This window comes from Leucoraja erinacea, chromosome 27, assembly GCF_028641065.1.
Source record: "Leucoraja erinacea ecotype New England chromosome 27, Leri_hhj_1, whole genome shotgun sequence".
NCBI classification, from domain to species: Eukaryota; Metazoa; Chordata; class Chondrichthyes; order Rajiformes; family Rajidae; genus Leucoraja; species Leucoraja erinaceus.
This window is the reverse complement of record NC_073403.1, coordinates 5,991,916-6,018,477: the sequence shown is the minus strand read 5'-3', so window position 1 is coordinate 6,018,477 and position 26,562 is coordinate 5,991,916. Positions and strand designations below refer to the sequence as shown.

The 26,562-nt window shown below is 46.1% G+C and overlaps 2 protein-coding genes across 4 annotated transcripts; both read right to left on the bottom strand.

Moving 5' to 3' along the window:
• Nucleotides 1-2,452: 2,452 nt before the first annotated feature.
• On the bottom strand, nt 2,453-12,207 carry LOC129710142 (zinc finger CCCH domain-containing protein 13-like). Its single transcript, XM_055656902.1, has 5 exons — nt 10,952-12,207; nt 9,483-9,651; nt 7,982-8,156; nt 7,036-7,130; nt 2,453-3,459 (listed from the first exon to the last, which is right to left on the bottom strand). The coding sequence occupies exons 1-5, from the start codon at nt 11,541-11,543 to the stop codon at nt 3,330-3,332; spliced, it is 1,161 nt and encodes a 386-aa protein (XP_055512877.1). The 5' UTR covers nt 11,544-12,207; the 3' UTR covers nt 2,453-3,329.
• Nucleotides 12,208-16,951: 4,744 nt separating this feature from the next.
• LOC129710143 (chromobox protein homolog 1-like) lies at nt 16,952-26,339 on the bottom strand. 3 transcript variants are annotated; one of them, XM_055656903.1, is made up of 5 exons: nt 26,263-26,339; nt 24,915-25,083; nt 23,567-23,741; nt 22,416-22,510; nt 16,952-18,919 (listed from the first exon to the last, which is right to left on the bottom strand). In XM_055656903.1, exons 1-5 carry the CDS (start codon nt 26,327-26,329, stop codon nt 18,790-18,792), a joined length of 636 nt encoding a protein of 211 aa, XP_055512878.1. In that variant the 5' UTR covers nt 26,330-26,339; the 3' UTR covers nt 16,952-18,789. The 3 variants fall into 3 exon arrangements, with proteins under 3 accessions (XP_055512878.1, XP_055512880.1, XP_055512879.1); XM_055656905.1 differs by lacking the exon at nt 26,263-26,339 and adding an exon at nt 26,116-26,139; XM_055656904.1 differs by lacking the exon at nt 16,952-18,919 and adding an exon at nt 20,101-20,155.
• Between the last annotated feature and the right edge of the window lie 223 nt (nt 26,340-26,562).

The following is a 26,562-nucleotide window of genomic DNA, read 5'->3' as shown; positions in this document are numbered from 1 at the left end:
AAGGAGGCTCCATGCCGGACTGTAGTGAAGTGTCCTAGTCGCAATCGGCCCTGCATACTTTTGTCTCAACTGGCAAGCCTCTCTTGTTTAGACTTTTCTATTAGCAGATTTTTACTCATTGTCACACATTTATTTAACTGTTCTTTGTATTGTTTAAGCATTTTCTGTTGTTCATCTATTAGTGTTCTTAAGTCACATCTCTGGTTCTTCATCAAGAAGTAGGATCTATATTGTCTTTGCAATACAACAGTGGCTTTGATATGCGCTCTGTATAGTTTTCTTGCTTCATAAGCACGGTAGTGAAACTACACTACAATTGCTGTATATTTCAGTTTGAGGAAGTCTTTCCTATACCAAATCATACGGAGTACGGACTGAACTTTTACAGTAGCCCTCTTTTGCTTAACCCACTGCCTAACCACCATACGCTTGTCGGCAGACTGAATGGTAATGGTTGCATACCTCATTGACTGATATTGCACAAACTGGGAATGCCCTATTTTGCATGCTTTGTACCATCCCTGGATTGAAATGACTGCTTGTCGCAAAGCTCTGTAGCGTACCCTTGATCGGTACCCATGGAATGAAGCTTGCAGAGTGACTATAGCCACCTTTTGAATCAAGAAATGTTTGCTTGTAATGCATATCATTAAGACTGAATAAATATGGCGTGCTGCCTTGGTTTTTTCAACCAATTCTCTGGCTTTGACCCCGCGGTAGAAGGCCTGAATGCAAACCACTGCTTTTCTCAAACTATTATAATGTCTCACGTGGGCATCTGGCAAGCCTGGTATCATTGCGGTACAGCAGTGGCGGACCCGTGTAGTTTCTTGAAATACTGACGCTGTTTATGCATTTGATAACAAGTCTGTATGACCTTGGCAGATTTGTACATGCTCCGCAAATGCTTTCGAACAACCATTCCTCGGTAGGCAGTCTGAAGCAGCACAACGCTGCTGCCTACCTTCACGTAAGTTTTGCGATCAGTTTCCATTTGAAGGTGTGCCCTATAATGGGCTTGTACTATTATAGCTGCCAATCTCATTGCCCTGTATGGATGGTATACTCTGTGCATTCTAGATGCTGCTTGTATTACCGTTGCTGCCTTCTGTTTGTCCCGGATCTCTCTCCATACCTTCATACCCCCGAAGGCAGCTTGAATAGTTAGGGTTGCCCTCTGGATCGTACATGTGCCCTGTACTGCTGTTGGTAAGTTAGATGTTGGTGAGTTAGATGTGGCCCTTGTGGCTAAGGGGATCAGGGGGTATGGAGAGAAGGCAGGTACAGGATACTGAGTTGGATGATCAGCCATGATCATATTGAATGGCGGTGCAGGCTCGAAGGGCCAAATGGCCTACTCCTGCACCTAATTTCTATGTAAGCTTTAACAGCGTCACACTGGCTTTTGGTGTGACCCGTTCCCGAGCACCTGAAGCACCTACTATCTCTGACTTTACACATCGCCGGTTCATGGCTGCCGCCATATCTCCAGCACCCCTTGGAGTTGTGAATCTTGTCTCTGGATGCCCTTGAGGGACTCCATGCCTTCTTTAGTTCAGGCTCCTTGTCTCTGGATGCTCGTTGGAGGTTTTGGCGAGAAATGAGCAATTAATGCCTCCTTACATTCCTCGTACGTTTTACTCGTGGGTTTTGCTGGCCACAGCAATGCACCTAAGGTGTGATAACCCTTGCTTCCTAAGCCTGTAATGAGCCATGCTCTCTTCTCCTCTGCAGTGATATCATTGAAAATGAACCTAGCCTCTAAGACTTCGGTCCATTCCTCAAAATTATACCCAGAATCTAACTGGGCGCACTTCCTACAATTGGAGTAGCCATGCACATTGTTGCTATTCAGGTACACTACGTTCTGTCCTCTCACTGTGTTCTCTGCACTGGACTTAATTATTTTACACACTAAGGTAATCCAGCCCAATGACTATTACTAATTCTTATAATAATAGATTTATACTAATAAATCAACATTTAATGTTAATAGCAGACTAGAACATGTTAAGCAATATACCTGCTATGCACACATATTTACTTAAATCATTGATAACAGTGACCAATACATTAAATTCGTACAGTCTGGGACTTCTCGGCGACCTCTTGGGCTGTCCTTACGGGCTGGCTTTACTGGCTTCACGGCTGGGGGCTGGCTTCTGCTGCTTTGCTGGCCTGCTAGCTTGCTGGCTTCACGGCTGGGGGCTGGCTGTGCTCGCGGCCGGGCTGGCTTCCTGGAGGCTCGGCTTCGTCGTCCGTGGGCTGCACGGTACTGGAACTCCCGGCGTCGGTGGCAGCTGCCGTTCCAATTTGTAGTGCCAAATACAACCTCTTTTTTTCTTTTTTCTTGGCCGTGCTTGTTCTTTTGTTCTCTGTTCTTTGATCCTCGCCGCTAATTGTTGTATATTGGTGCTGGAAACGGACTTTAAATAATACTCGGACGCGGGAGTAAACTAACAAGCCACTTTATTTCAGGATGCCACCTAGAGTCTCTCCTGCGCATGCGTACCATTGCGCGAGACATCAAATATGTTAATTATATTTCATGCATAACACTCCGCCCCCTTTAACTTGGAGGCAGGTAACACAATTTTTATTTCACACACAACAGGCACCGACTGGCTCCAGTAACAGATGAAGGCCGGTAGCAGCCTGGGATTGTAACTACAGAATGAAGCTCTAACCCACTGTCTGTGCTTCTGCCTCCTCATTACCAAGTAAACAGCGCGGGCTGAACAGAAGCAAACTTTCACCACAACGGAAACATCACTGCAGGATGGAGTGTTGGCCACCAAGCCACCCATAGGTTGGTTGGAACAGCAATTGGTCCTGTGATCAGGCATTCATCAACTCACAGTGGAGAGTACCAGGGTGTTGCAGTGAGGAGGTGGCAGAGCAGTGGCTGGATACACACACACCGTAACACCCTCCCTCCCAGGCCCAGCCACACAATGAAAACACTGCACTAAAAGAGGCTGTGACTTAAATCAGCACCTGCAGACTTCTTTTGCCTTCACGGGCTCAAACCTGATGCTATAAGCCAAGGCAACTAATCTACAACTCATTGGCTTCTACAATTAGTTGTTACCCCCAAAAACCTGGAGAAAAATAAAACAGTGAAATTAAAAATGTCATGCTGGATTTGAAACACAACCTGCCCGGCCCCTGGCAGTCAGAGGCAATAAACCAGGTCCGAGAGGAGTTGAGAGAAGTATCACCCGGAGAACTTTACATCTGTACAACTGAAAACCACGTCTGCAAATGTCAGGATTATTTTCTCGTCGTGTAAAGTCGTAAATGGGAGGTGTGTGAGCCCCTCTGCTCCGTTACTTCTTCTCTACCTTGGTTGGATTGGAGTGCCACGTTAGACGCTCCTTGTAAAACGACTTGACCACCTGCGGGCACTTGACGTTGGCCTCCTTTGCCGGCACCAAGTCTGCCTCGTCCGAGTTTTTCCTGCACGGGGCAACAGAGGCCGCCGTTAGCTGTAGGCCAGCATCAAAAATGTGTCTAGAATTTAACTTTTGTGACCCATGTCTTGGAACTACTTGAAATTTTGCACAGATTTAGATAAAATATAATTGAGAAGGAAGTCATAACTCATCAGTACCAAAAGTTGCACATTAATTAATTAAACTAATTAGAAAATGAGATCGACAAAGTAAGTGCCATCTAGTGTCCAATGCCCAGATTACACTGTGGGGAGCCTAATTCCTTGGTGTGGTATATTTAAACCATATATATATAGTATATGACTGTAATCATATATAATTATATTGTATAAAAATAATATAATGAATTAAATTGTGAGTATTTTGAATGAGATAGCTGCAGTGATCCGACTCCTGAACCAGCCTAATGGGTGAGGGCAGTTCCTCTGGGTTCCGCCGTTAACTGAACCCCACTGACTGCCAGTGTGCAGAGTGGGGGTCACAGCCACAGTGGGACTGGGGGAAGGCTAAGGCATCTTCCACTGACAGGAAAATGCTTAACCCTAACCCTAACTAGCCCCCCCTTCCAGGGCTGCCCATGGCTGGAGCTGGAGCCGCAATGGGACCGGCTGCGGCACCGTACGTGTGGCCCCACAGTGCATCCACCTCGGCCAGCATGCCCTCCTGGATTATCATGGTGATGATGGTGGAGAGCAGCACTGCCCTGAACGCAGCCCGAGCTGCCTTCAGCACCGCCATAGCGCCGGCTCCATCAGTCCGCTCGCTCGCTGCAACACCGGCCTACCGACAGCCCGACCAACCGGCCGGCCACTCTCACCACCCACCGGCGGCCCGGCACAACGCTCACCACCCACCAGTGGCCTGACAGCTCGACCGATCCTCCACAGCATCCATCGGCCTACCGACAAGCCCGACTGACTGACCGACCCACCGAACTACTGACTGACTGACTGAACGACTGAATACCCGACTGACCCTAACCCTAATCGTAGGTCTACATTTTTTATTTAACAGTTCACATCAGAACTTTATAAAGATAAATCAATTGAAAAACAAAATCATCAGGAAGGTTAGCATCACTTTTATTGCTTGGAAAGCTTGTTATTGTTTTGATGTTATGAGGAGGCAGCCAGGGTCCTCGCTGCCTAGCAACCATAAAACAAAACGCAGAATTGGTCAAATTTTGTCCGACCTCAATGTCAAACGTGCATTGATTGGACAATTACTACTCGGAAAATTGGAGCTTCTTCTCATATTTTTGGTCTTGACGAGTTTCAGGTATAATTTATATAATATTTTTACACAATATGTTAAACATTCAGGTAGTTCCGTGAGTTGGGCCACGAACTTGATAGAAAAAGCTCCTCGGCCCACAGGCTAAATCCCCTCTTCAACAACGACCGCAAAGAACTGCAGCTGTTGGCAACCGGAGCAAAACACAAAGTGCTGGAGGAACTCTGGGTTGTCAGGTAGCGTCACATGGAGGGTATGGAGAGGTGATGGTTCTGGTCGGGACCCTTCAGACCTTGGGTGTATGGAATGAGCTGCTGCATGGAGGAGGTAGTTGAAGCAGGGACTATCACAACTTTTAAGAAACATTTGGACAGGTACATGGATCGGACAGGTTTAGAGGGATATGGGCGGACAGGTGGAACTGGTGTAGACAGGGGATGTTGGCCGGTGTGGGGAAGTTGTGTCGAGGGCACTGTTTCCACGCTGTGTGAATCTAGTCAGGAGTCCAGAGTGTTTTATTGTCAAATGTCCCAAAGAGAATATACCAGGCAGATGGGATCAGTTTAACTTGGCATCATGTTGGGCACAGACATTTTGGGCTGAAGGGCCAGTTCCAGTGCTGTTGTGTGTTCCATCATCGATGGCCACCCAGGTGTGTGATGGGGAGGGCGACATGGATAATTCAAGAGCTAGAGGAGTGAATGGTGAAGAGCCTTGGTGCTGGTCTGATATCCCTCCGTCATGCTCTGTCAGTGCTTCAAAAATTTAAACAGAATCCTACATCTCCTGGAATTTGAAGGTATTTCCTGAAATATTCAGTTTCCTGCGTGCTATTATGGGTTTTTTTAGCGGCACACGTTAAGAACACAAAGAAAAACGGGAAAACAAAACTATGTAACAACACCGTATCTGCCTGCTTCTGTTCCTCACTTGTACAGTGTGATGCAACTGCCCTCCCCTCCACCCCCCCCTCCCCTCCTCTACTCCCTCTTCCCCTACGACTGCACACCTGTACATGGTACTAACACCATCATCAAGTATGCAGATGATACAACGGTGATTGGCCTCATCAGCAACAACGATGAGTCGGCCTATAGGGAGGAGGTCCAGCTCCTAGCAGCATGGTGCGCTGACAACAACCTGGCCCTTAACTCCAAGAAGACCAAGGAGCTCATTGTAGACTTCAGGAAGTCTAGAGGCGGCACGCACACCCCCATCCACATCAACGGGACGGAGGTGGAACGTGTTTCCAGCTTCAGGTTCCTGGGGGTCAACATCTCCGATGACCTCTCTTGGACCCACAATACCTCAACTCTGGTCAACAAGTCTCACCAGCGTCTCTTCTTCCCGAGGAGACTGAAGAAGGTCCATCTGTCTCCTCAGATTCTGGTGAACTTCTACCGCTGCACCATCGAGAGCATCCTTACCAACTGTATCACAGTCTGGTATGGCAACTGCTCTGTCTCCGACCGGAAAGCACTGCAGAGGGTGGTGAAAATTGCCCAACGCATCACCGGTTCCTCACTCCCCTCCATTGAGTCTGTCCAAAGCAAGCGTTGTCTGCGTAGGGCGCTCAGCATCGCCAAGGACTGCTCTCACCCCAACCATAGACTGTTTACCCTTCTACCATCCGAGAGGCGCTACAGGTCTTTCTGTTGCCGGACCAGCAGGTCCAGGAACAGCTTCTTCCCTGCGGCTGTCACACTATTCAACAATGTACCTCGGTGACTGCCAATCACCTCCCCCGGACACTCCTCCCACAGGAAAAACACTATGACTGTATGCATGTAAATAGATTTATTTATTGAAATCATATTCTATGTCGCTCTTCCAGGGAGATGCTAATTGCATTTCGTTGTCTCTGTACTGTACACTGACAATGACAATTAAAGTTGAATCTGAATCTGAATCTGAATGCAAGGCAGCTTTCGTTGCCTCCAACAGCTGTCATTGTCTTTGTTTTTTCAACCTGTTCTCATGTGTCTCAGTCTCTGCTCTCTCTCCTCCTCTCTCCCTTCCTCCCCTTTCCCTCTCCTTGTCCCTCCCTCTTCCTCCTTCCCTCCCTCTCCCTCCCTCACTTCCTCCTTCCCACCCTCACCCTCCCTCCCCTCTCCCTCCCCCTCCCCACCCCCTTCCCACTTTCTCTTCCTCCCCCTTGCCAAGCCAACCAGAATTCCGGATAATTTCCTTCAAAGTGACAGCACTCTGCTCGCTCGCCATCACCGGTAGCTCGTTTGTTCATCATAATCCGCCCCCCAGCCCACACCACACAGCAAGCTCACTCAATCACTTTATCGCAGCTGGATTACAGGTACCACAGAGATCGACTGTTATGCTGCAAACTCACCACTTCATGAGGAACATCAGCATCCCCCTTGAATCTGTTGCCCCGATGATACACTCCGGTTCCAGTCCTCGGGCAAACCCTCTCGGCTTCTCCTGCTGTAAGAGAAACAGACGAGAACTCAATGGGCAGGGATGTAGATCAAACAGTATTGCTGATTTAATCCGTGTCTGGTTTTGCTGCGGACTTGATCCATAATCCATCAGGTTTCCACACTACCACCTAGGGCATGCGCGCAGCCATGTTCGTTAGTTCAACTTACGACTCCGAGCCTGCAGTACTCATTTCGATGGTCTCCGTAGGTATTCTAATTAAAGTACATGTTACGATATATAATGAATCTGTATCAATAGTACTTTGCACAAGGGGGAAATCGGTGAGCACGGGCAATCTGACCACCTCCCCAAGCACGGAATCCAGGCAAGCCAATACAGGGAAGATAGACACAAAATGCTGCAGTAATTCAGTGGGACAGTCCGAATCCGAATGGCTGCGTAGTGCATAGAATGTCCAACTTGGAGCCTCGTCTGCAGCTCTGGTCACCAGACTGTAGGAAAGCTCCCTCGATTTCATCTGCAGCATCTAAGAATAAGGGGTCGGCCATTTAGGACTGAGATGAGGAAAAACCTTTTCACCCAGAGAGTTGTGAATTTGTGGAATACTCTGCCACAGAAGGCAGTGGATGCCAATTCAAGAGAGAGTTAGATATCGCTCTTAGGGCTTACGGAATAAAGGGATATGGGGAGAAAGCAGGAACGGGGTACTGATTTTTGATGATCAGCCATGATCATATTGAATGGCGATGTTGGCTCAAAGGGCTGAATGGCTTACTCCTGCACCTATTTTCTATGTTTCTCTTCCCCCCCACCTGCCCCTCCCTCAGGAAAGGTTCCTCTGGGACTGACCACAGGTTGTGTTGGTCACCCGCTGTGGCAGCACCTTCACTGACCTCCTCCCTCGTCTTCTTGTTTTTATTTTCCTCTGTTTCCGTATCAGACTCTGCTTTCCGCTTTGGTCCCTCTGTTTTATCCACGCCATCGTGTGCTATTTTCTGGGACTGCAGGAATTCTGCGATGAGGTCGGGGCAGTCCAGGTTTTTCTCCGGCTCCCACGTGTTGTCATCACTGCAAAATAATTCCAGTCACTGAATACCAACACTTGGACCTGAATCATTTAGTTCATCAACAGCAACCGCTGAGCTGTGAGTTAGTGGAACAGCTTCCAGTCCAATAACACATGTTGTTGATCCATCCACAGAATAAATGAGCACTCATGACCCAGTGACTTAGCAATTCAATGCAGTGCATAGATAGATGTACAGGGCTAAAGATCCAAGAGGAAGAGAAGCATCTCACAATAATCTCTGGTTTGTGCTTCTTCCCACAAGCCATCAGACTCTTGAACACTGCACAACACACTAACCACTACCATCTCTGGAGAAAAAGGATGGGTGACGTTTCAGGTCGGGACACTTCACACTAAAAAGGGGTCCCGGCCCGAAATGGCAATTATCCTTCTTGTTCAGAGATGCTTGTAGTAGCCATTTAGCTTAACTCAGTATGTTATAATTATAACCAGTTACCTTTAAGTTTTAACTGCCTATAATTATGTGGGTGCGATTTATTACGTAGTCAGAGGCATGTTTGCGGCTGAGATTTTCACGCAGATGCATGAGTAGTTGTTAGTTTTAGTTGAAGGAAGCATGGGGGAGAAGGCACAGCTTTAGGCCATGCCGGAGTTTGACCATGCACGAGTTTGACCATCCACGGAGTTTGACTACGAGTAAGATTAAAATGTACTTAAACAAGAAGAAGTTTGGATGAATATCTTACTGTTTTTAGTGCAACAATAAAGAAACTATTAATTAAGGGACTGTGTTTTGAAGATTTATCTTTGGACGGCTTTGAATGTCTCGTGGAGAGCTCGCATGCATAACAAAATCTATCTCCTTACCCCTGTCTTCAATCATAGTGGCTAGAGGAAAAAATGCCTTGAACGATGTAATAATCTGCCACTACAATGCTGCCTGACCTGTCGAGTTACTCCAGCACTTTGTGTGCATCTTTGATGTAAACTAGCATCTCGCAGCTCCTTGTTTCTACTCATTCCTGACCCAGTTTCCACTTGACCAATAACTCTGAATGGAAATTTGTTACACTCGTTGCTTCCTGCTACTGGAAAGATCACTCAGCGTGGAAATAAACAGCCAAAACCAGGCTGATGTTTGTGAATGTGTAGGCAGGAGCGGCAGATGCTGGTTTTAACCGAAGATGGACACAAAAAGCTGGAGTAACTCGTAAAACAGGCCAAATCTCGGGAGAGAAGGAATGGGCGACATTTCGGGTCTGAAGAAATGACCCAAAACATCACCCATTCCTGTCCAGTGATGCTGCCAGTCCCGCTGAGTTACTCCAGCTTTTTGTGCCTATCTGCTGTTTGTGAATACTCACAGCAAGAATCCTTTCCATTTGAGCAGGTACTCCACCTTGCCGTTCACTATGCGCCTGTCCAGCACTTTCTCCACCATGTGCTTCTCCTCCTCCAGATCCTTCCCCACTTCCTTCTTGTTCTGCTTTTTCCCCATGGTGTCCAGTCTTAAATTGAACAGCGAGGTTGAGGCTGTTTAGAAAGAAAAGTTTAACTGCAGTTAAAATTTGGAAACGATCAGAACATTAATCCACAGCTTTCTTTTCAAGGAGAGAAACCTCCAGGTGATGTCTGAAACAAGGTCTCCAGAAATGCTGCCGGACCCACTGAGTTACTCCAGCATTTTGTGCAAATCCTCCAGGATTCTCATCGTTTCATGGCATGATAGGGCACAGACCATGCCCTAGGGAGTTACATGTGTGTACAAATGACACAATTTGCAAGTTCTGATCCTTGGTTTCACATCACAGCGGCCTACCTGCTGTGTGATCTATAGTTTGGTTTATTATTGTCACGTGTATCGAGGTACAGTGAAAAGCTTGTTTGCGTGCTATCCATTCAAAGAAAAGACTATACATGATTACTATCAAGCCATCTGCAGTGCACAGCAAAAGATTAAAGGGTAGAACATTTAGTGCAAAATAAAGTCAGATTAAAGATAGTTCAAAGGTCTGCAATGAGGTAGATGGGAGGTCAGGACTGCCCTCTAGCTGATGGGAAGACGGTTAAGTTGCTGGATAACAGCTGGGAAGAAACTTCTCCCACTCCAGAATAGTTTGAGACACCTGTGCTTCCCAAACCTTGCCTTTCAATACAATCACATTTGAAAAATATATTTTGGACAGGTACTTGGATAGGAAAGCTTTAGAGGGATATGGACCAAATGTGGGCAAATGGGACTAGTGTAGATGGGGCATCTTGGTCGGCACATTTCTGCTTTGTGCTAGACCAAGTGGGACCCGTTGGGCTTGGCGATCACTTCGCCCAACACCTCCGCTCATTTCGCACTAACCGACCTGATCTCCCGGTGGCTCAGCAGTTCAACTCCCCCTCCCACTCCGAATCTGACCTTTCTGTCCTGGGCCTCCTCCATTAGTTTATACCCCAGCGGTATGAACATTGAGTTTTCTAATTTCAGCTAGTCCTTGCTTTCTCCCTCCCTCCGTCCCCTCCCCCTTCCCAGCTCTCCCACAAGCTTACTGTCTCCGCCTCATCCTTTCTTCCCCTCCCCCCAACATCAGTCTGACGAAGGGTCTCGACCTTAAACGCCGCCTATTCTTTCTCTCCATATTGTTGCGGGTGAGGACCAGCTCAACTAGGCGGAGTTTCTCCAGCATTTTTATCTACCTTCGATTTTTCCAGCATCTGCAGTTTTCTTCAAAGTTGTATTGTCTAATATTGTTTCTGAACTCGTAAGCTTGTGGTGTGTCACCTGTATACAAATTAATGAGTGCATTTGGGAGTTTCTTCAGAGGAGCAATGTTGACCTTACCCTTCATGCTGCAAAAGTTGGTTGTTCCTCCTGAGAAGCGGTACGCTCGGCACTGAGGGCAAACATTGGTCATTTCACGAACATCAGCAGAAAGACTTCTCTTTGTGAATCGTGCATTTTGTTGTCTTGTATCTCTGTCTCGCTGTTCATCCAGCCTTCTAGTCTTTTCATCTCCCGTCTCTTCATCCCTTCTCCTTTGTATTCTTTCTCGATGTTCCTCAACACGTTGAGTTGTTTCTTTCCACGTCTCTTGTGCCCTTCTCTTCTGCTGTCTCTCTCGTTGATCTCTGAGACGTTGAGTTCTTTCTTCCTGTGTCTCTTCAGCCCTTCTCTCCCGCTGTCTCTCTCGTTCATCTCTGAGACGTTGAGTTCTTTCTTCCTGCGTCTCTTGAGCCCTTCTCTCCTGCTGTCTTGCTCGTTGATCTCTGAGACGATGAGTTCTTTCTTCCTGCGTCTCTTGAGCCCTTCTCTTCTGCTGTCTCTCTCGTTGATCTCTGAGATGTTTAGTTCTTTCTTCCTGCATCTCTTGAGCCTTTCTCTCCTGGTATCTCTCTTGTTGATCTCTGAGAAGTTGAATACTTTCTTTCTGCATCTCTTGAGCCCTTCTGCTCCTTGTTGCTTCTTGATTTCTCTTGCTCTCATCCCGTGACCGTCTTGCACCTCTTCCCTCTTGTTGGCATGATTTAAAAAAAAAGCCTAAACACAATCTCAGTTGTCAATGAAGACTGTTCAATTTGTTCAAAATGGAGTCTATCCTGTAGAATGAAATCAATCACAATGAAATATATTTTTAATATCAGTGGTCAATGAAGACAGATCAATTTGTTTAAAATGGAGTCTTTCCAAATCAACAGCAAATTTTTTTGAAAGCGGTCAAAAATCTGTCAAAATCCGCGGAGTAAATAACCTCGACCTTTTAAAATTATGAAGAAATTAGTACAGGAAAAAAAACGGAAAGTCTTTAACGGGGAAAATTTAACGTTAGAAATATATTTTAAAAGTAAAAAAGCGCTGTCTTTTAAATTAAATGTTATCTTTAAGAATTAGTACAGTTAAGTGAGACACCGGAAAGTCTTTAAAGAACAAAAAATGCAACGTTTTCGAAGTTAAACCAAAACAATGAAGTTCAATCGGACTCTTATCTATAGAGATGTGGAAGTCAGCATTAAGCCTCGTTCATCAAAGTGATATAATGACCGTTTAGGTGAATAGTTTGAGGAATGCTTGAACTATCGGATTAAAACCAACGATCCGAATAAAATCAACGTTAATCTTTTTAAAATATTATATTAATTTAGTAACATTAAAAAAACCTGCGAGGTCTTTTAAAATAAATGGAATAAAACCAACATCCAAAGAATCAGTGCAAATCAAGTTAAAAATAAAATCAAGAGGAATTTGAAAATAAATGGAATGAAACCAATGTCAATCTATTTAAAATTTATATTAGGTGGAATCAGGCTAAAAACGGAATAAGTGCAATGGCGAGGTCTTTTAAAAGAAATGGAATAAAAGCAAGGTTAATAAGAATCAGTTAAAACCGCTAGGTGTAACGGAATTAGTGCAAACAAGTCAAAAATCACGAAGTCTTTTAAAAGAAATGGAATGAAAGCAAGGTTAGTCTTTTTTAGACTCTTCACTTCTCCGAGCCGAGCGGGGCCTGTATAAAAGCAAAGCTGGGCCGAGCCGAGCGGGGCCTGTATAAAAGCAAAGCTGGGCCGAGCCGAGCGGGGCCTGTATAAAAGCAAAGCTGGGCCGAGCCGAGTGGGGGCCGAGCCGAGTGGGGCCTGTATAAAAGCAAAGCTGGGCCGAGCCGAGTGGGGCCTGTATAAAAGCAAGGCTGGGCCGAGCCGAGTGGGGCCTGTATAAAAGCAAGGCTGGGCCGAGCTGAGCGGGTCTGAGAATGTGAATAAAATCAAGGTTAATCTTTAAAAATAAATCTTGTCTTTGAAGATGGGGACAATGAAGAGACGCAGAAGTGGATGTTGAGTCGACCTCGTGCACAAGTGACGGTTGGGAAACTGCTTTTGAAATAAGCCCCTCCCCCTGACGTCACTGGAAGTTGCTGGAATGTTCTGTTTCAATCCACCGTGGGGGTGGGGGTGGCAGTTTGCAGGAAATTACTGGAGATTCTGGTTGTCTTCGGGTAAGTTTGGGGGAAATGAAATAATTTCGGGACATTCCCCGGGATGATTTGGGGGGAAATAAAGTATATTGACGACCATCCGCGCCTGCGCAGTTGTGGGCGGGAGGCCCGTCAGCCGCGTCACCGTCTCTCCGCGTGCGTGTGCGCAGTGGGCCCGGGCGGGATGTGATCGCCTCATGTCTGGGTGAGTCAGTGGGTCCACGCTTGTTTTACATCAGCCAGGGTGTCAAACGGTATCCGCGGCGTCGGTCAACCTGGCGCCTCTCCGGGGGAGACGGGCGGGAACGGGGACGACCAAAGATACTAGAGGAGCATCTGATCTATCATCTAGCAATACTAGAGGGCCCTCCGGCATCTTTGGGAACGACCGACTCTGAACCCAGTCATGGCAGCGGCCGTGATCGGACACCAGACGCCGGTCCGGCTGAGCCCCCTCTCTCTTTCTCTGGGGGGGGGGGGGGGGGGAGGAGGAGGAGAGGGGAAAGAGAGAGGGGAAGGAGAAAGAGGGGGAGAGAGAGAGAGGGGGCAGACAGGTTTAGTTTCCCTCAAAGGAAGTGAAGAGGATGTTTCCACTAGTGAGAGTCTAGGACTAGAGGTCACAGCCTCAGAATTGCAGGACGTTCTTTTAGGAAGGAGGTGAGGAGAAATTTCTTCAGTCAGAGGGTGGTGAATCTGTGGAATTCTTTTCCACAGACGGTGGTGGAGACCATGTTAGTGGACATGTTTAAGGCAGAGATTGATAGATTCTTGATTAGCACGGGTGTCAGAGGTCATGGGGAGAAGGCAGGAAAAAGTGGTTTGGATGGAGAGACAGATCACCCATGGTTGAATGACGGAGTAGACTTGATGGGCAGAATGGCCTAAATCTATCAGTTATTACAGTTAGCAGGGGCCGACCTGGCCATCTCAACTAGCTCCTGTAACAAACAGGCTGATGGAATAACAACCTGTGTGCCACGTTCTTTATCTTTCATCATCGTCTATATCTCTTGTTCCCCGTCCCTAACCAGTCTGAAGAAGGCTGTTGACCCAGAACATCGCCCATTCCTTCTCTCCAGAGATGCTGCCTGTCCCGCTGAGTTACTCCAGCTTTGAGTCTATCTTCGGTTTAAACAAGCATCTGCAGTTCCTTCCCACACACCTGTGTGCCAGCAATGTGTGGGACCCCTGATCCTTCATATCATTGCCTGGCCATTACTTTAAACATGCTGCAGCACCTGGAGGCTTCCTAGCTGAAGTGTGGCTGAGAAGTGATTATTAATCAACTGCAGAGTAAGGCAATGTAGACTCAAACCAGCCACCAGTCAGTAAGATCATGGCTGATCTAACTGTGGCCTTTTCCTCTTCCACTTCCCATAGCATAGCACTTGACTTCCTAGTTTCATGCAGAAACACTCCCTCTTTATATCCTGCTTTACTGCACTTCCAACAAAAGTAGATCATTATACTTCCCCAATAGTCGAGTACTATGTAGCTGATCAATAGGAATAGGTCTGGGCCACTGAAACCCTTGGGTCACCTGCTCTCGTGGAAAAGTACACCTGGGTAGAATGAATCTCTCATCAAAAGTTGTGATGAATGAACGGTGGTAATTAGGCTTTGTTATGGTACGGCAATAAGGGGAGATGAAAGGAGTGAGATTGATCGTCTGAATGAAAGGTGCCAGGACAACCTTGCTCTCAACATTTAGTAAAATCAAGGGACAAGGCAGAGGATTGCATGAACTTGTCTTCATTGATGGGTTTGTGGTCCAATTCCTGGGCGTGCATGATTCTGAAGATCTGTCCTGGGCTCAGCACATTGATGCAATCAGAAAGAAAAACCAACACCTGCCTCTACTCCCTTAGAAGACCGAGGACATTTGGTTTAGTGAATATTTGGTGTGCTCTCTTGAACAGCTACTGCTGTACGGTAGAACATAGCGACTGGTTGCAATTTGGCCCGGTTCGGCAACATAAACACCCATCAACGAATGAGATCACAAAAAATGGTGGGCACTGCCCAGTCCATCATGGGTACTGACCTCCCCCACTATTGAAGGGATCTACATGAGGCGCTGCCTATAAAAGGCAGAAGCATCATCAGACCCACACCACCCTGGCCAGGCTCTCATCTCACTCCTGCCATCGGAAAGAAGGTACAGGAGCTTGAAAACTAACGTCCAGCTTCTTCCCAACAACCATCAGGCTATTGAACACTACGAACTTCAAACTTAGAACTGCTTTGGCTGCACTGGGGCTTGCGGGCTTTGTTTTGCGCTAATATTTATGTATTGAACTTTTTTATTGTTTATTCATTAAATAATCTATTGAGTGGTATTTACAAACCTGCTGTGCTGCTGTAAGTAAGGATTTCATTGTCCCGTTTCGGTCCATATGACACTACAGTAAAACACTGGAAGCCACTATATTGTCCTCTGGACCACTAGAGGGACATGTGCTACTGTGGACCCGGAAGGTGCAGACACAAGGAACTGCAGATGCTAGTTCACAAAAAGGCAGAGTGCTGGAGTAACTCAATGGGGCACACAGTATCTGTGGAGAACATGAAGAGGCAACGTTTTAGGTTGCGATTCTTAAGTCAGTTAATCGTCGGGGGAATACATAGTTCTTGATTCCTCAACCTCGAACACAATCTCTGTACATTCACCGATTCTGTGATTTTATAAAATCACCCCCTAAGCCTCCTGTGCTCCAAGGAATAAATTACTCGCCTGCCACCCGATAATAAGATTAAATGCCATTGAATAAGATTACAACCATTTTGATTGTAACCTCAGCTCCACATTTCTATCATGGCAACCGGTCATCCTCCCACATAGCAGAGAAATATCTATCTCCACAGTTAAAATATTCAGCTTTTGTTTACAACAGGAAACATTGCAGATTAATCTACCTCCGAGACAAACATTCATTGAACTAACATGGGACACAGAGTGCTGGAGTAACTCAGCGGGTCAGGCTGCATCTCTGCAGAACACGGATAGGTGACGTTTTGGATCGGGACCCTTAATCGAACTTAATTGGGTGGTCTATGGTTCACATGCTTGATCAATGGTGTTTTAGCATTAATGTTTTATTATTAATGTTTAGTGTTTTTAGAGTCATTCGTAACTGTCACTGTATGTCACGTTGTTACTTGTGGGCGGAGCACCTTGTATGTGAATACTTGGCCAATAAACTTACTTACTTATGGTACTTGACTGCCCCAGAGCTCACCATCCTCTCCACCACCTCCCAGTTCAGACCCTCAGCATCTCAGACTAAGGATGATGCATCCCTGTGACTGGGAAATTGCAAACCAGGCTTTGGGTGAGGGTTAACTTTGCACCCTTAACTTTGGCGCAAAGTTAAGGGTGCGAAATATTCTCACAGATGCTGCCTAACCCCCCCCCCCCCCCGGTGTTTTTTGGGCATCAAATTAACAGCCAGAACCAGCAGTGGGGGAGGGGGGTCCTTGTCTGCTTTTTAAACCCTCATCATAGCTCAGAATCACCCATGGCTCCTTTTCCCAGGTTCCTTCTCTGCTCATCCCATCTCCCCACATGAAGAGTTACAAAGATGAAGACTGCAGTAACAGGAAACACTGGACATTGGAGACCAGCTACAAGCAGAGATCGGACAAACCTGGATTGTTTTATCTCAATCACTGGGGGAGATCTGGTAGAGGTATATATAAATTATGAGGGGGCAGGGTAGACAGTCAGAACCTTTTTTACCCAGGGTGGAAATGTCAAAGGCTAGATGGTAGAACTATAAGGTGAGAGGCGCAACATTTAAAGAAGATGTTTAAAAAAGAAGTGAACACGCCCATACCCAGTGTGGATCATTTGCAAAGAGTAGAACACATTCAAAGCTGTTTTTTGGATTTTATTACACAATATTTGCTCGCATGTTTAGTGACACACAGGGTGTAGGTGCAGTATCACAATACTCTTAAGGATTCTACAAAAACAGATCCTTTAAAACCAGATCTCCCCTCTAAAATACTACACTTGATGATTAAATGCAAGTCTGACAGAAGAGCTGCAATGTATGAAACCTATGAAAGAACTCCAATAACACATAAACTGTCAAAATCAATACCAGGTGTGTGAGAACAATGGATGGCTGAGACAGCCAGCTGGAGGAATCTCCTCCATGGCCCCCGCCTATAGTACGTGGATTATATCAGATGCTGCCCCCACTCCTCCAGTGAAAAAGTCAAACACAAACAACTACTCCCCCTTGCGTGGCTTCCGTTCAGAGCAGACTATGGCAACCCTGCAGAGAGCAGGGCACTCCCTTTAGCTTGACCTGTGACTGTTACTGGCTTGGCTGAGTAGTGGGCAAGGCAGGTTTCTCCAGCTTCCACAGGGGATAGAATGCCCTCTCATCATTGTCTACTGACACTGGTCTCAGCTGCCCCAGGGAGGGAGACACACACACCAATAAACCCACGCTGTGTTTATCGCCTATACTCTTCCCGGGCAGGCTGAACATTGAACTAAAGAGGACGAGGAGGTGGTTTTCTCACTCGTTGACGATGCAATGGTTTCGCGGGATGGAATGAGAAGCTGCTGTCGTTGAGGGCAGCAGCCAGCATTGTGTGCGTGTCTGTGTGCATGTGTGTATATCCAGCTCTGTACCTGTTCTGGTGTCGCTTCCCTTTGCCCGCTCTGTCCAACGTTTGGTGCCCAGCCTCGGCATTTCCCAGCTCACTGGTGGAGACGCAGTACCGCGGCATCACCTACATTCACAACCCGCCCCTAACCTAACCATAAGGAGTAGAGAATACTAGAGAGGCAGAGATCAACACGTGGGACTGGGGGCCCAGAGGTAAAACTCCAATTGAGACAAATACCTTAAAACACTGACACTCACCTTGCCTGTTCACATAGCGGCAGAGCGAGGCACAGGCCCAGGCCCAGGCACTGACAAGCAGAAGCCCATTGACTGCAGAGAATGAGTGAAGCAAGTAGCATAGAGCAGTGTGGCTGTGGTGCCGACTGGCTCCAGTAACAGATGAAGGCCGGTAGCAGCCTGGGATTGTAACTACAGAATGAAGCTCTAACCCACTGTCTGTGCTTCTGCCTCCTCATTACCAAGTAAACGGGCTGAACAGAAGCAAACTTTCACTACAACGGAAACACCACTGCAGGATGGAGTGTTGGCCACCAAGCCACCCATAGGTTGGTTGGAACAGCAATTGGTCCTGTGATCAGGCATTCAACAACTCACAGTGGAGAGTACCAGGGTGTTGCAGTGAGGAGGTGGCAGAGCAGTGGCTGGATACACACACACACCGTAACACCCTCCCTCCCAGGCCCAGCCACACAATGAAAACACTGCACTAAAAGAGGCTATGAATTAAATCAGCACCTGCAGGCTCCTTTTGCCTTCATGGGCTCAAACCCGATGCTATAAGCCAAGGCAACTAATCTACAACTCATTGGCTTCTACAATTAGTTGTTACCCCCAAAAACCTGAAGAAAAATAAAACAGTGAAATTAAAAATGTCATGCTGGATTTGAAACACAACCTGCCCGGCCCCTGGCAGTCAGAGGCAATAAACCAGGTCCGAGAGGAGTTGAGAGAAGTATCACCCGGAGAACTTTACATCTGTACAACTGAAAACCACGTCTGCAAATATCAGGATTATTTTCTCGTTGTGTAAAGTAGTAAATGGGAGGTGTGTGAGCCCCTCTGCTCCGTTACTTCTTCTCTACCTTGGTTGGATTGGAGTGCCACGTTAGACGCTCCTTGTAAAACGACTTGACCACCTGCGGGCACTTGACGTTGGCCTCCTTTGACGGCACCAAGTCTGCCTCGTCCGAGTTTTTCCTGCACGGGGCAACAGAGGCCGCCGTTAGCAATTAGGCTGTAGGCCAGCATCAAAAATGTGTCTAGAATTTAACTTTCGTGACCTATGTCTTGGATATACATTAAATTTTTCACAGATTTAGATAAAATATAATTGAGAAGGAAGTCATAACTCATCAGTACCAAAAGTTGCACATTCATTAATTAAACTAATTAGAAAATGAGATTGAAAAAGCGCCAACTAGTGTCCTATGCCCATATTACACCATGGGAGTAATTCCATGCTGTGGTCTATTTAAACCATATGTTATACCACATACACATATATATGTAAACACACATATACATATATATATACATATATATATATATATATATATATATATATATATATATATATATATATATATACATATATATATACACATACATATATATATATACACATATATATATATATATATATATATATATACATATATATATATATATACGTATATATATATATATATATATATACATATACACATACACACATATACATATATATAATATACATATATATATATAATATACATATATATATACACACACACACACATATATATATATATATATATACACATATATATATATATATATATACATATACATATATACACATATAGATATACACACACACATATATATATAATCTATATACGCACCCCGGAAGTGGTGGCGGTGCCCCTGCTCACCTGCAGTCCATCTTCTTTTTTTGTTTTCTTTTGTTGTTGTTTTAGTTTATTTTACTTGTGTATGTGTGGTGGTGTGGGAGAAACATGTTTTTAGTCTCTTCCTTCAGGGGGGGGGGGATGCGACCTTTTCTTGTCGTATCTCCCGTCCACGTCTCATTGTGCACTAAGGCCTAATCGCCAAGCTGGCGGCCTCCAACTGGGACCGACCTCAAAGCTCCGGAACCAGAGCTAGGACTTTCCAACCAGGACTTTGGCCGACTCAGGGCTGTGGTGGCGTTGCAGCGGCGGCGACTTCGGAGGCTCGGCCGCGGGCCCAGTGGACTACAACGTCGGGAGCTCGCAGGTCCCAGATTGGTGACTGATTCTCGGGTGCTCTTGCAACAACAGCTTCGTCTGCTGGACTAGAGGGTGGTAGCTTCGACTGCTTCGAGTTTGAACTGGTCCGTTCGCGGAGCTCGGATTTGGTCACTGGACTTACCATCACCCGGCGGGGGGGCCCAACTTCGAAAGCCTGGATCGCCTCAACGCAGAGGGAGAACAAGGAGGGAAGAGATAAGGACTTTCTAAGACTTTTGCCTTCTATCACAGTGAGGTGTCTGGTAGACTTACTGTGGTGGATGTTAAACTGTGTTAAGTGTGTGTTCTGTTATTTTATTCTATGTCATGACCGCAAGGTATGCAATTTCGATCGGACTGAAATGTCCGAATGACAATAAAGGATACTTTGTACTTTACTTTATACACACACACATGATATGATTGTAAACAAATATAATTATGCATAATTACGTAATATAAAAATTATATATTGAATATGTGAGTGTAATTTGAATGAGACTGCCACAGAGGTCCGGCTCCTGAACCAGCATAATTAATGCGTGAGGGCAGTTCCTGTGGGTTCCCCCGTTTACTGAACTCCACTGACTGCCTGTGGGCAGAGTGGGGGTCACAGCTATAGTGGGACTGGGGGAATTGCCAGGCTGGGGGAAGCCGGCAACACCGGCCTACTGACAGCCCGATCGACCACACGCAGCCCCCACCAACCATCCGACCACTCGCAGCACCCACCGGCTGTTCGACCACTCACAGCACCCACTGGCGGCCCGACCCAACCGTCCACTCTCACCACCCACCCGCAGCCCGACCCGACTCATGCCACCCACCGACGGTCAGACAGCTCGACCGATCCTCCACAGCCGACCGACCGACTGAATAACCGATTGATTAACTGACTGACCCTAACCCTAATCATAACCCTAGCTCTACATTTGTTATTGATCATTTTCATTTAACAGTTCTTATAAAGATAAATCAATCGAAAAACAAAATCATCTGCAAGGTTAGCATGACTTTTATTCCTTGGAAACCTTGTTATTGTTTTGATGTAATGAGGAGGCAGCCATGACCCCAGGGTCGTTGTTGCCTGGCGACCATAAAACAAAGCGCAGGATTGGTTAATTTACGTCCGATCTCAATGTCAAACGTGCCCTGGGTGAGTGGAATGAGTTGCTGCATGGAGGAGGTAGTTGAAGCAGGGACTATCACAATGTTTAAGAAACATTTGGACAGGTACAGGACAGGACACAGTATAGAAGCTGGGATGCAATGTTAAAATCGTACAAGGCATTGGTGAGACCAAATCTGGAGTATGGTGTACAATTTTGGTCGCCCAATTATAGGAAGGATGTCAACAAAATAGAGAGAGTACAGAGGAGATTTACTAGAATGTTGCCTGGGTTTCAACAACTAAGTTACAGAGATAGGTTAAATAAGTTAGGTCTTTATTCTCTGGAGCGCAGAAGGTTAAGGGGGGACTTGATAGAGGTCTTTAAAATGATGAGAGGGATAGACAGAGTTGATGTGGACAAGCTTTTCCCTTTGAGAATAGGGAAGATTCCAACAAGAGGACATGACTTCAGAATTAAGGGACAGAAGTTTAGGGGGAATATGAGGGGGAACTTCTTTACTCAGAGAGTGGTAGCGGTGTGGAATGAGCTTCCAGTGGAAGTGGTGGAGGCAGGTTCATTGGTATAATTTAAAAATAAATTGGATAGGCATATGGATGAGAAGGGAATGGAGGGTTATGGTATGAGTGCAGGCAGGTGGGACTAAGGGGGAAAAAAGTTGTTCGGCACGGACTTGTAGGGCCAAGATGGCCTGTTTCCGTGCTGTAATTGGTATATGGTTATATGGTACATGGATAGGACAGGTTTAGAGGGATATGGGCCAAACGCGGACATGTGGAACTGGTGTAGATAGGGGATGTTGGCCAGTGTGGGCAAGTTGCGTCGAGGGAAATGTTCACGCTGTGTGAATCTAGTCAGGAGTCCAGAGTGTTTTATTGTCAAATGTCCCAAAGAGAATATACCAGGCAGATGGGATCAGTTTAACTTGGCATCATGTTGGGCACAGACATTTTGGGCTGAAGGGCCAGTTCCTGTGCTGTTCTATGTTCCATCATCAATGGCCACCCAGGTGTGTGATAGGGAGGGTGACATGGACAATTCAAGAGCTGGAGGAGTGAATGGTGAAGAGCCTTGGTGCTGGTCTGATATTCCCAAAATTACTAAATTTCCTTAAAATTACCCGAAGACAACCATAATTTCCAAATTTTGGGTAATTTCCTTCAAAGTGGAAACACTGCTCAGTCACCATGAGGTTGCTCATTTGTTCAGCATAATCCGCCCCCCAGCCCGCACCACACAGCAAGCTCACTCAATCACTTAATCGCAGCAGGGTTATAGGTATGACAGAGATCGACTGTAATGCTGCAAACTCACCACTTCATGAGGAACATTAGCTTCCCCCTTGAATCTGTCGCCCCGATGATACACTCCGGTTCCAACCCTCGGGCAAACCCTCTCAGCTTCTCCTGCTGCAAGAAAAACAAACAAGAACTCAATGGGCAGGGGTGTAGATCAAACAGTATTGCTGATTTGATCCGTGGCTGGTTTTGCTGCTGACCTGATCCATAATCCATGTCAGGTTTCCACACTACCACCTGGTGGAATGCAAGCAGTATGTTAGTTCAACTTACGACTCCGAGCCTACAGTATTCATTTTGATGGTCTCTGTATGTATTCTAATTAAAGTACATGTTATGATATGTAATGACTCTGTATCAATACTACTTTGCACAAGGGGGAAATCGGTGAGCACGGGCAATCTGACCACCACCCCAAGCACGGAATCCAGGCAAGCCAATACAGGGAAGATAGACACAAAGCACTGCAGTAACTCAGCGGGGCAGGCAGAATCTTTGGCGAGAAGGAATGGGTAACATTTCTGGTTGAGAACATTCTCCAGTCTGAAGAAGGGTCTCGACCCAAAACGTCAACCATTCCTTCTCACCACAGATGCTGCCTGTCCCGCTGAGTTACTCCAGCATTTTGTTTCTATCTTTGGTGTAAACCAGCATCTGCAGTTCTTTCCTACACAAGCCAATTCATGAGACGCGATCCCTCCATACTGGCTGCATAGAGCATACAACTTGGAGCCTTGACTGCAGCTCTGGTCACCAGACTGTAGGAAAGCTCCCTCGACTTCATCTGCACCATCTAAGAATAAGGGGTCAGCCATTTAGGACTGAGATGAGGAAAAACCTTTTCAGCCAGAGAGTTGTGAATCTGCGGAATTCTCTGCCACAGAAGGCAGTGGAGGCCAATTCACTGGATGTATTCAAGAGAGAGTTAGATATCGCTCTTAGGGCTAACGGAATAAAGGGATATGGGGAGAAAGCAGGAACGGGGTACTGATTTTGGATGATCAGCCATGATCATATTGAATGGCGATGCTGGCTCAAAGGGCTGAATGGTCTTCTCCTGCACCTATTTTCTATGTTTCTATTCCCCTGCTCCTCTCGCAAGAAAGCTTCCTCTGGGACTGACCACAGGTTGTGTTGGTCACCCGCTGTGGCAGCACCTTCACTGACCTCCTCCCTCTTCTTCTTGTTTTTATTTTCCTCCTTTTCTGTATCAGACTCTGCTTTCCGCTTTGGTCCCTCTGTTTTATCCACGCCATCGTGTGCTATTTTCTGGGACTGCAGGAATTCTGCGATGAGGTCGGGGCAGTCCAGGTTTTCCTCCGGCTCCCACGTGTTGTCATCACTGCAAAATAATTCCAGTCACTGAATACCAACACTTGGACCTGAATCATTTCGTTCATCAACAGCAACCGCTGAGCTGTGAGTTAGTGGAACAGCTTCCAGTCCAATAACACATGTTGTTGATCCATCCACAGAATAAATGAGCACTCATGACCCAGTGACTTAGCAATTCAATGCATTGCATAGATAGATGCACAGGGCTAAAGATCCTAGAGGAAGAGAAGCATCTCACAATAACCTCTGGTTTGTGCTTCTTCCCACAAGCCATCAGACTCTTGAACACTGCACAACACACTAACCACTACCATCTCTGGAGAAAAAGGATGGGTGATGTTTCAGGTCGGGACACTTCACACTAAAAAGGGGCCCCGGCCCGAAATGGCAATTATCCTTCTTGTTCAGAGATGCTTGTAGTAGCCATTTAGCTTAACTCAGTATGTTATAATTATAACCAGTTACCTTTAAGTTTTAACTGCCTATAATTATGTGGGTGCGATTTATTACGTAGTCAGAGGCATGTTTGCGGCTGAGATTTTCATGCAGATGCACGAGTAGTTGTTGGTTTTAGTTGAAGGAAGCATGGGGGAGAAGGCACAGCTTTAGGCCATGCCGGAGTTTGACCATGCACGAGTTTGACCATCCATGGAGTTTGACTACGAGTAAGATTAAAATGTACTTAAACAAGAAGAAGTTTGGATGAATATCTTAGGTATACAAAAAAGCTGGAGAAACTCAGCGGGTGCAGCAGCATCTATGGAGCGAAGGAAATAGGCAACGTTTCGGGCCGAAACCCTTCTTCATGTGGATGAATATCTTACTGTTTTTAGTGCAACAATAAAGAAACTATTAATTAAGAGTGTGTTTTGAAGATTTATCTTTGGACGGATTTTAATGTCTCGTGGAGAGCTCGCATGCATAACAAAATCTATCTCCTTACCCCTGTCTTCAATCATAGTGGCTAGAGGAAAAAATGCCTTGAACGATGTAATAATCTGCCATTACAATGCTGCCTGACCTGTCGAGTTACTCCAGCACTTTGTGTGCATCTTTGATGTAAACTAGCATCTTGCAGCTCCTTGTTTCTACTCATTCCTGACCCAGTTTCCACTTGACCAATAACTCTGAATGGAAATTTGTTACACTCGTTGCTTCCTATCTGCTTGTGAATACTCACAGCAAGAATCCTTTCCATTTGAGCAGGTACTCCACCTTGCCGTTCACTATGCGCCTGTCCAGCACTTTCTCCACCATGTACTTCTCCTCCTCGGGAACCTCCTCCACTTCCTTCTTGTTCTGCTTTTCCCCCATGGTGTCCAGTCTTAAATTGAGAGGCGAGGTGGAGGCTGTTTAGAAAGAAAAGTTTAACTGCAGTTAGAATTTGGAAATGATCAGAACATTAATCCGCAGCTTTCTTTTCAAGGAGAGAATCCTCCAGGTGATGTCTGAAACAAGGTCTCCAGAGATGCTGCCGAACCCACTGAGTTACTCCAGCATTTTGTGTGAATCCTCCAGGATTCTGACTGTTTAATGGCATGATACAAAATTCTTAAGGGGTTGGACAGGCTAGATGCAGGAAGATTGTTCCCAATGTTGGGGAAGTCCAGAACAAGGGGTCACAGTTTAAGGATAAGGGGGAAATCTTTTCGGACCGAGATGAGAAAAACATTTTTCACACAGAGAGTGGTGAATCTCTGGAATTCTCTGCCGCAGAAGGTAGTTGAGGCCAGTTCATTGGCTATATTTAAGAGGGAGTTAGATGTGGCCCTCGTGGCTAAAGGTATCAGGGGGTATGGAGTGAAGGCAGGTACAGGATACTGAGTTGGATAATCAGCCATGATCATATTGAAGGGCCAAATGGCCTAATCCTGCACCTATTTTCTTTGTTTCGATGATAGGGCACAGACTATGCCCTAGGGAGTAACATGTGTGTACAACTGACACAATTTGCAAGTTCTGATCCTTGGTTTCACATCACAGCGACCTACTTGATGTGTGATCTAGTTTAGTTAATTATTGTCACGTGTATCGAAGTACAGCGAGAAGCTGACCTTTCTGTCCTGGGCATCCTCCATTGCCAGTGAGGCCCAGAGCAAATTGGAGGAACAGCACCACATATTTCACTTGGGTAGGTTAGACCCCAGTGGTATGAACGTTGAGTTCTCTAATTCCAGACAGTCCTTGCTTTCTACCTACCTCCCCCCCTTTCCCAGCTCTCCCACAAGCCTACTCTCTCCGCATCTTCCTTTCTTCCCCTCCCCCCCCCCCCGACATCAGTCTGAAGAAGGGTCTCAACCCTAAACACCGCCTATTCTTTCTCTCCATAGAAGCTGAGGACCAGCTCCGCTAGGCGGAGTTTCTCCAGCATTTTTGTCTACCTTTGATTTTTCCAGCATCTGCAGTTCTTTCTTCAATGTTGTATTGTCTAATATTCTTTCTGAACTCATATGCTTGTGGTGTGTCACCTGTATATAAATTAATGAGTGCATTAGGGAGTGTCTTCAGAGGAGCAATGATGACCTTACCCTTCATGCAGCAAAAGTTGGTTGTTCCTCTTGAGAAGCGGTACTCTCCACAATGAGGGCAAAACATTGGTCATTTTCACCATCAGCAGAAAGATTTCTCTTTGTGAGTAGTGCATTTCGTTTGTTTTTTTGTCTGACCCGCCGTCTATCCAGCCTTCTAGTCCTTTCATCTGCCGTTTCTTGTGCCCTTCTCTCCCGCTCTCTCTCTCGCTTAAATCTGAGACGTCGAGTTCTTTCTTGCTTCGTCTCTTGCGCCCTTCTCACCTGCAGTCTCTCTCGCTTAAATATGAGACGTCGAGT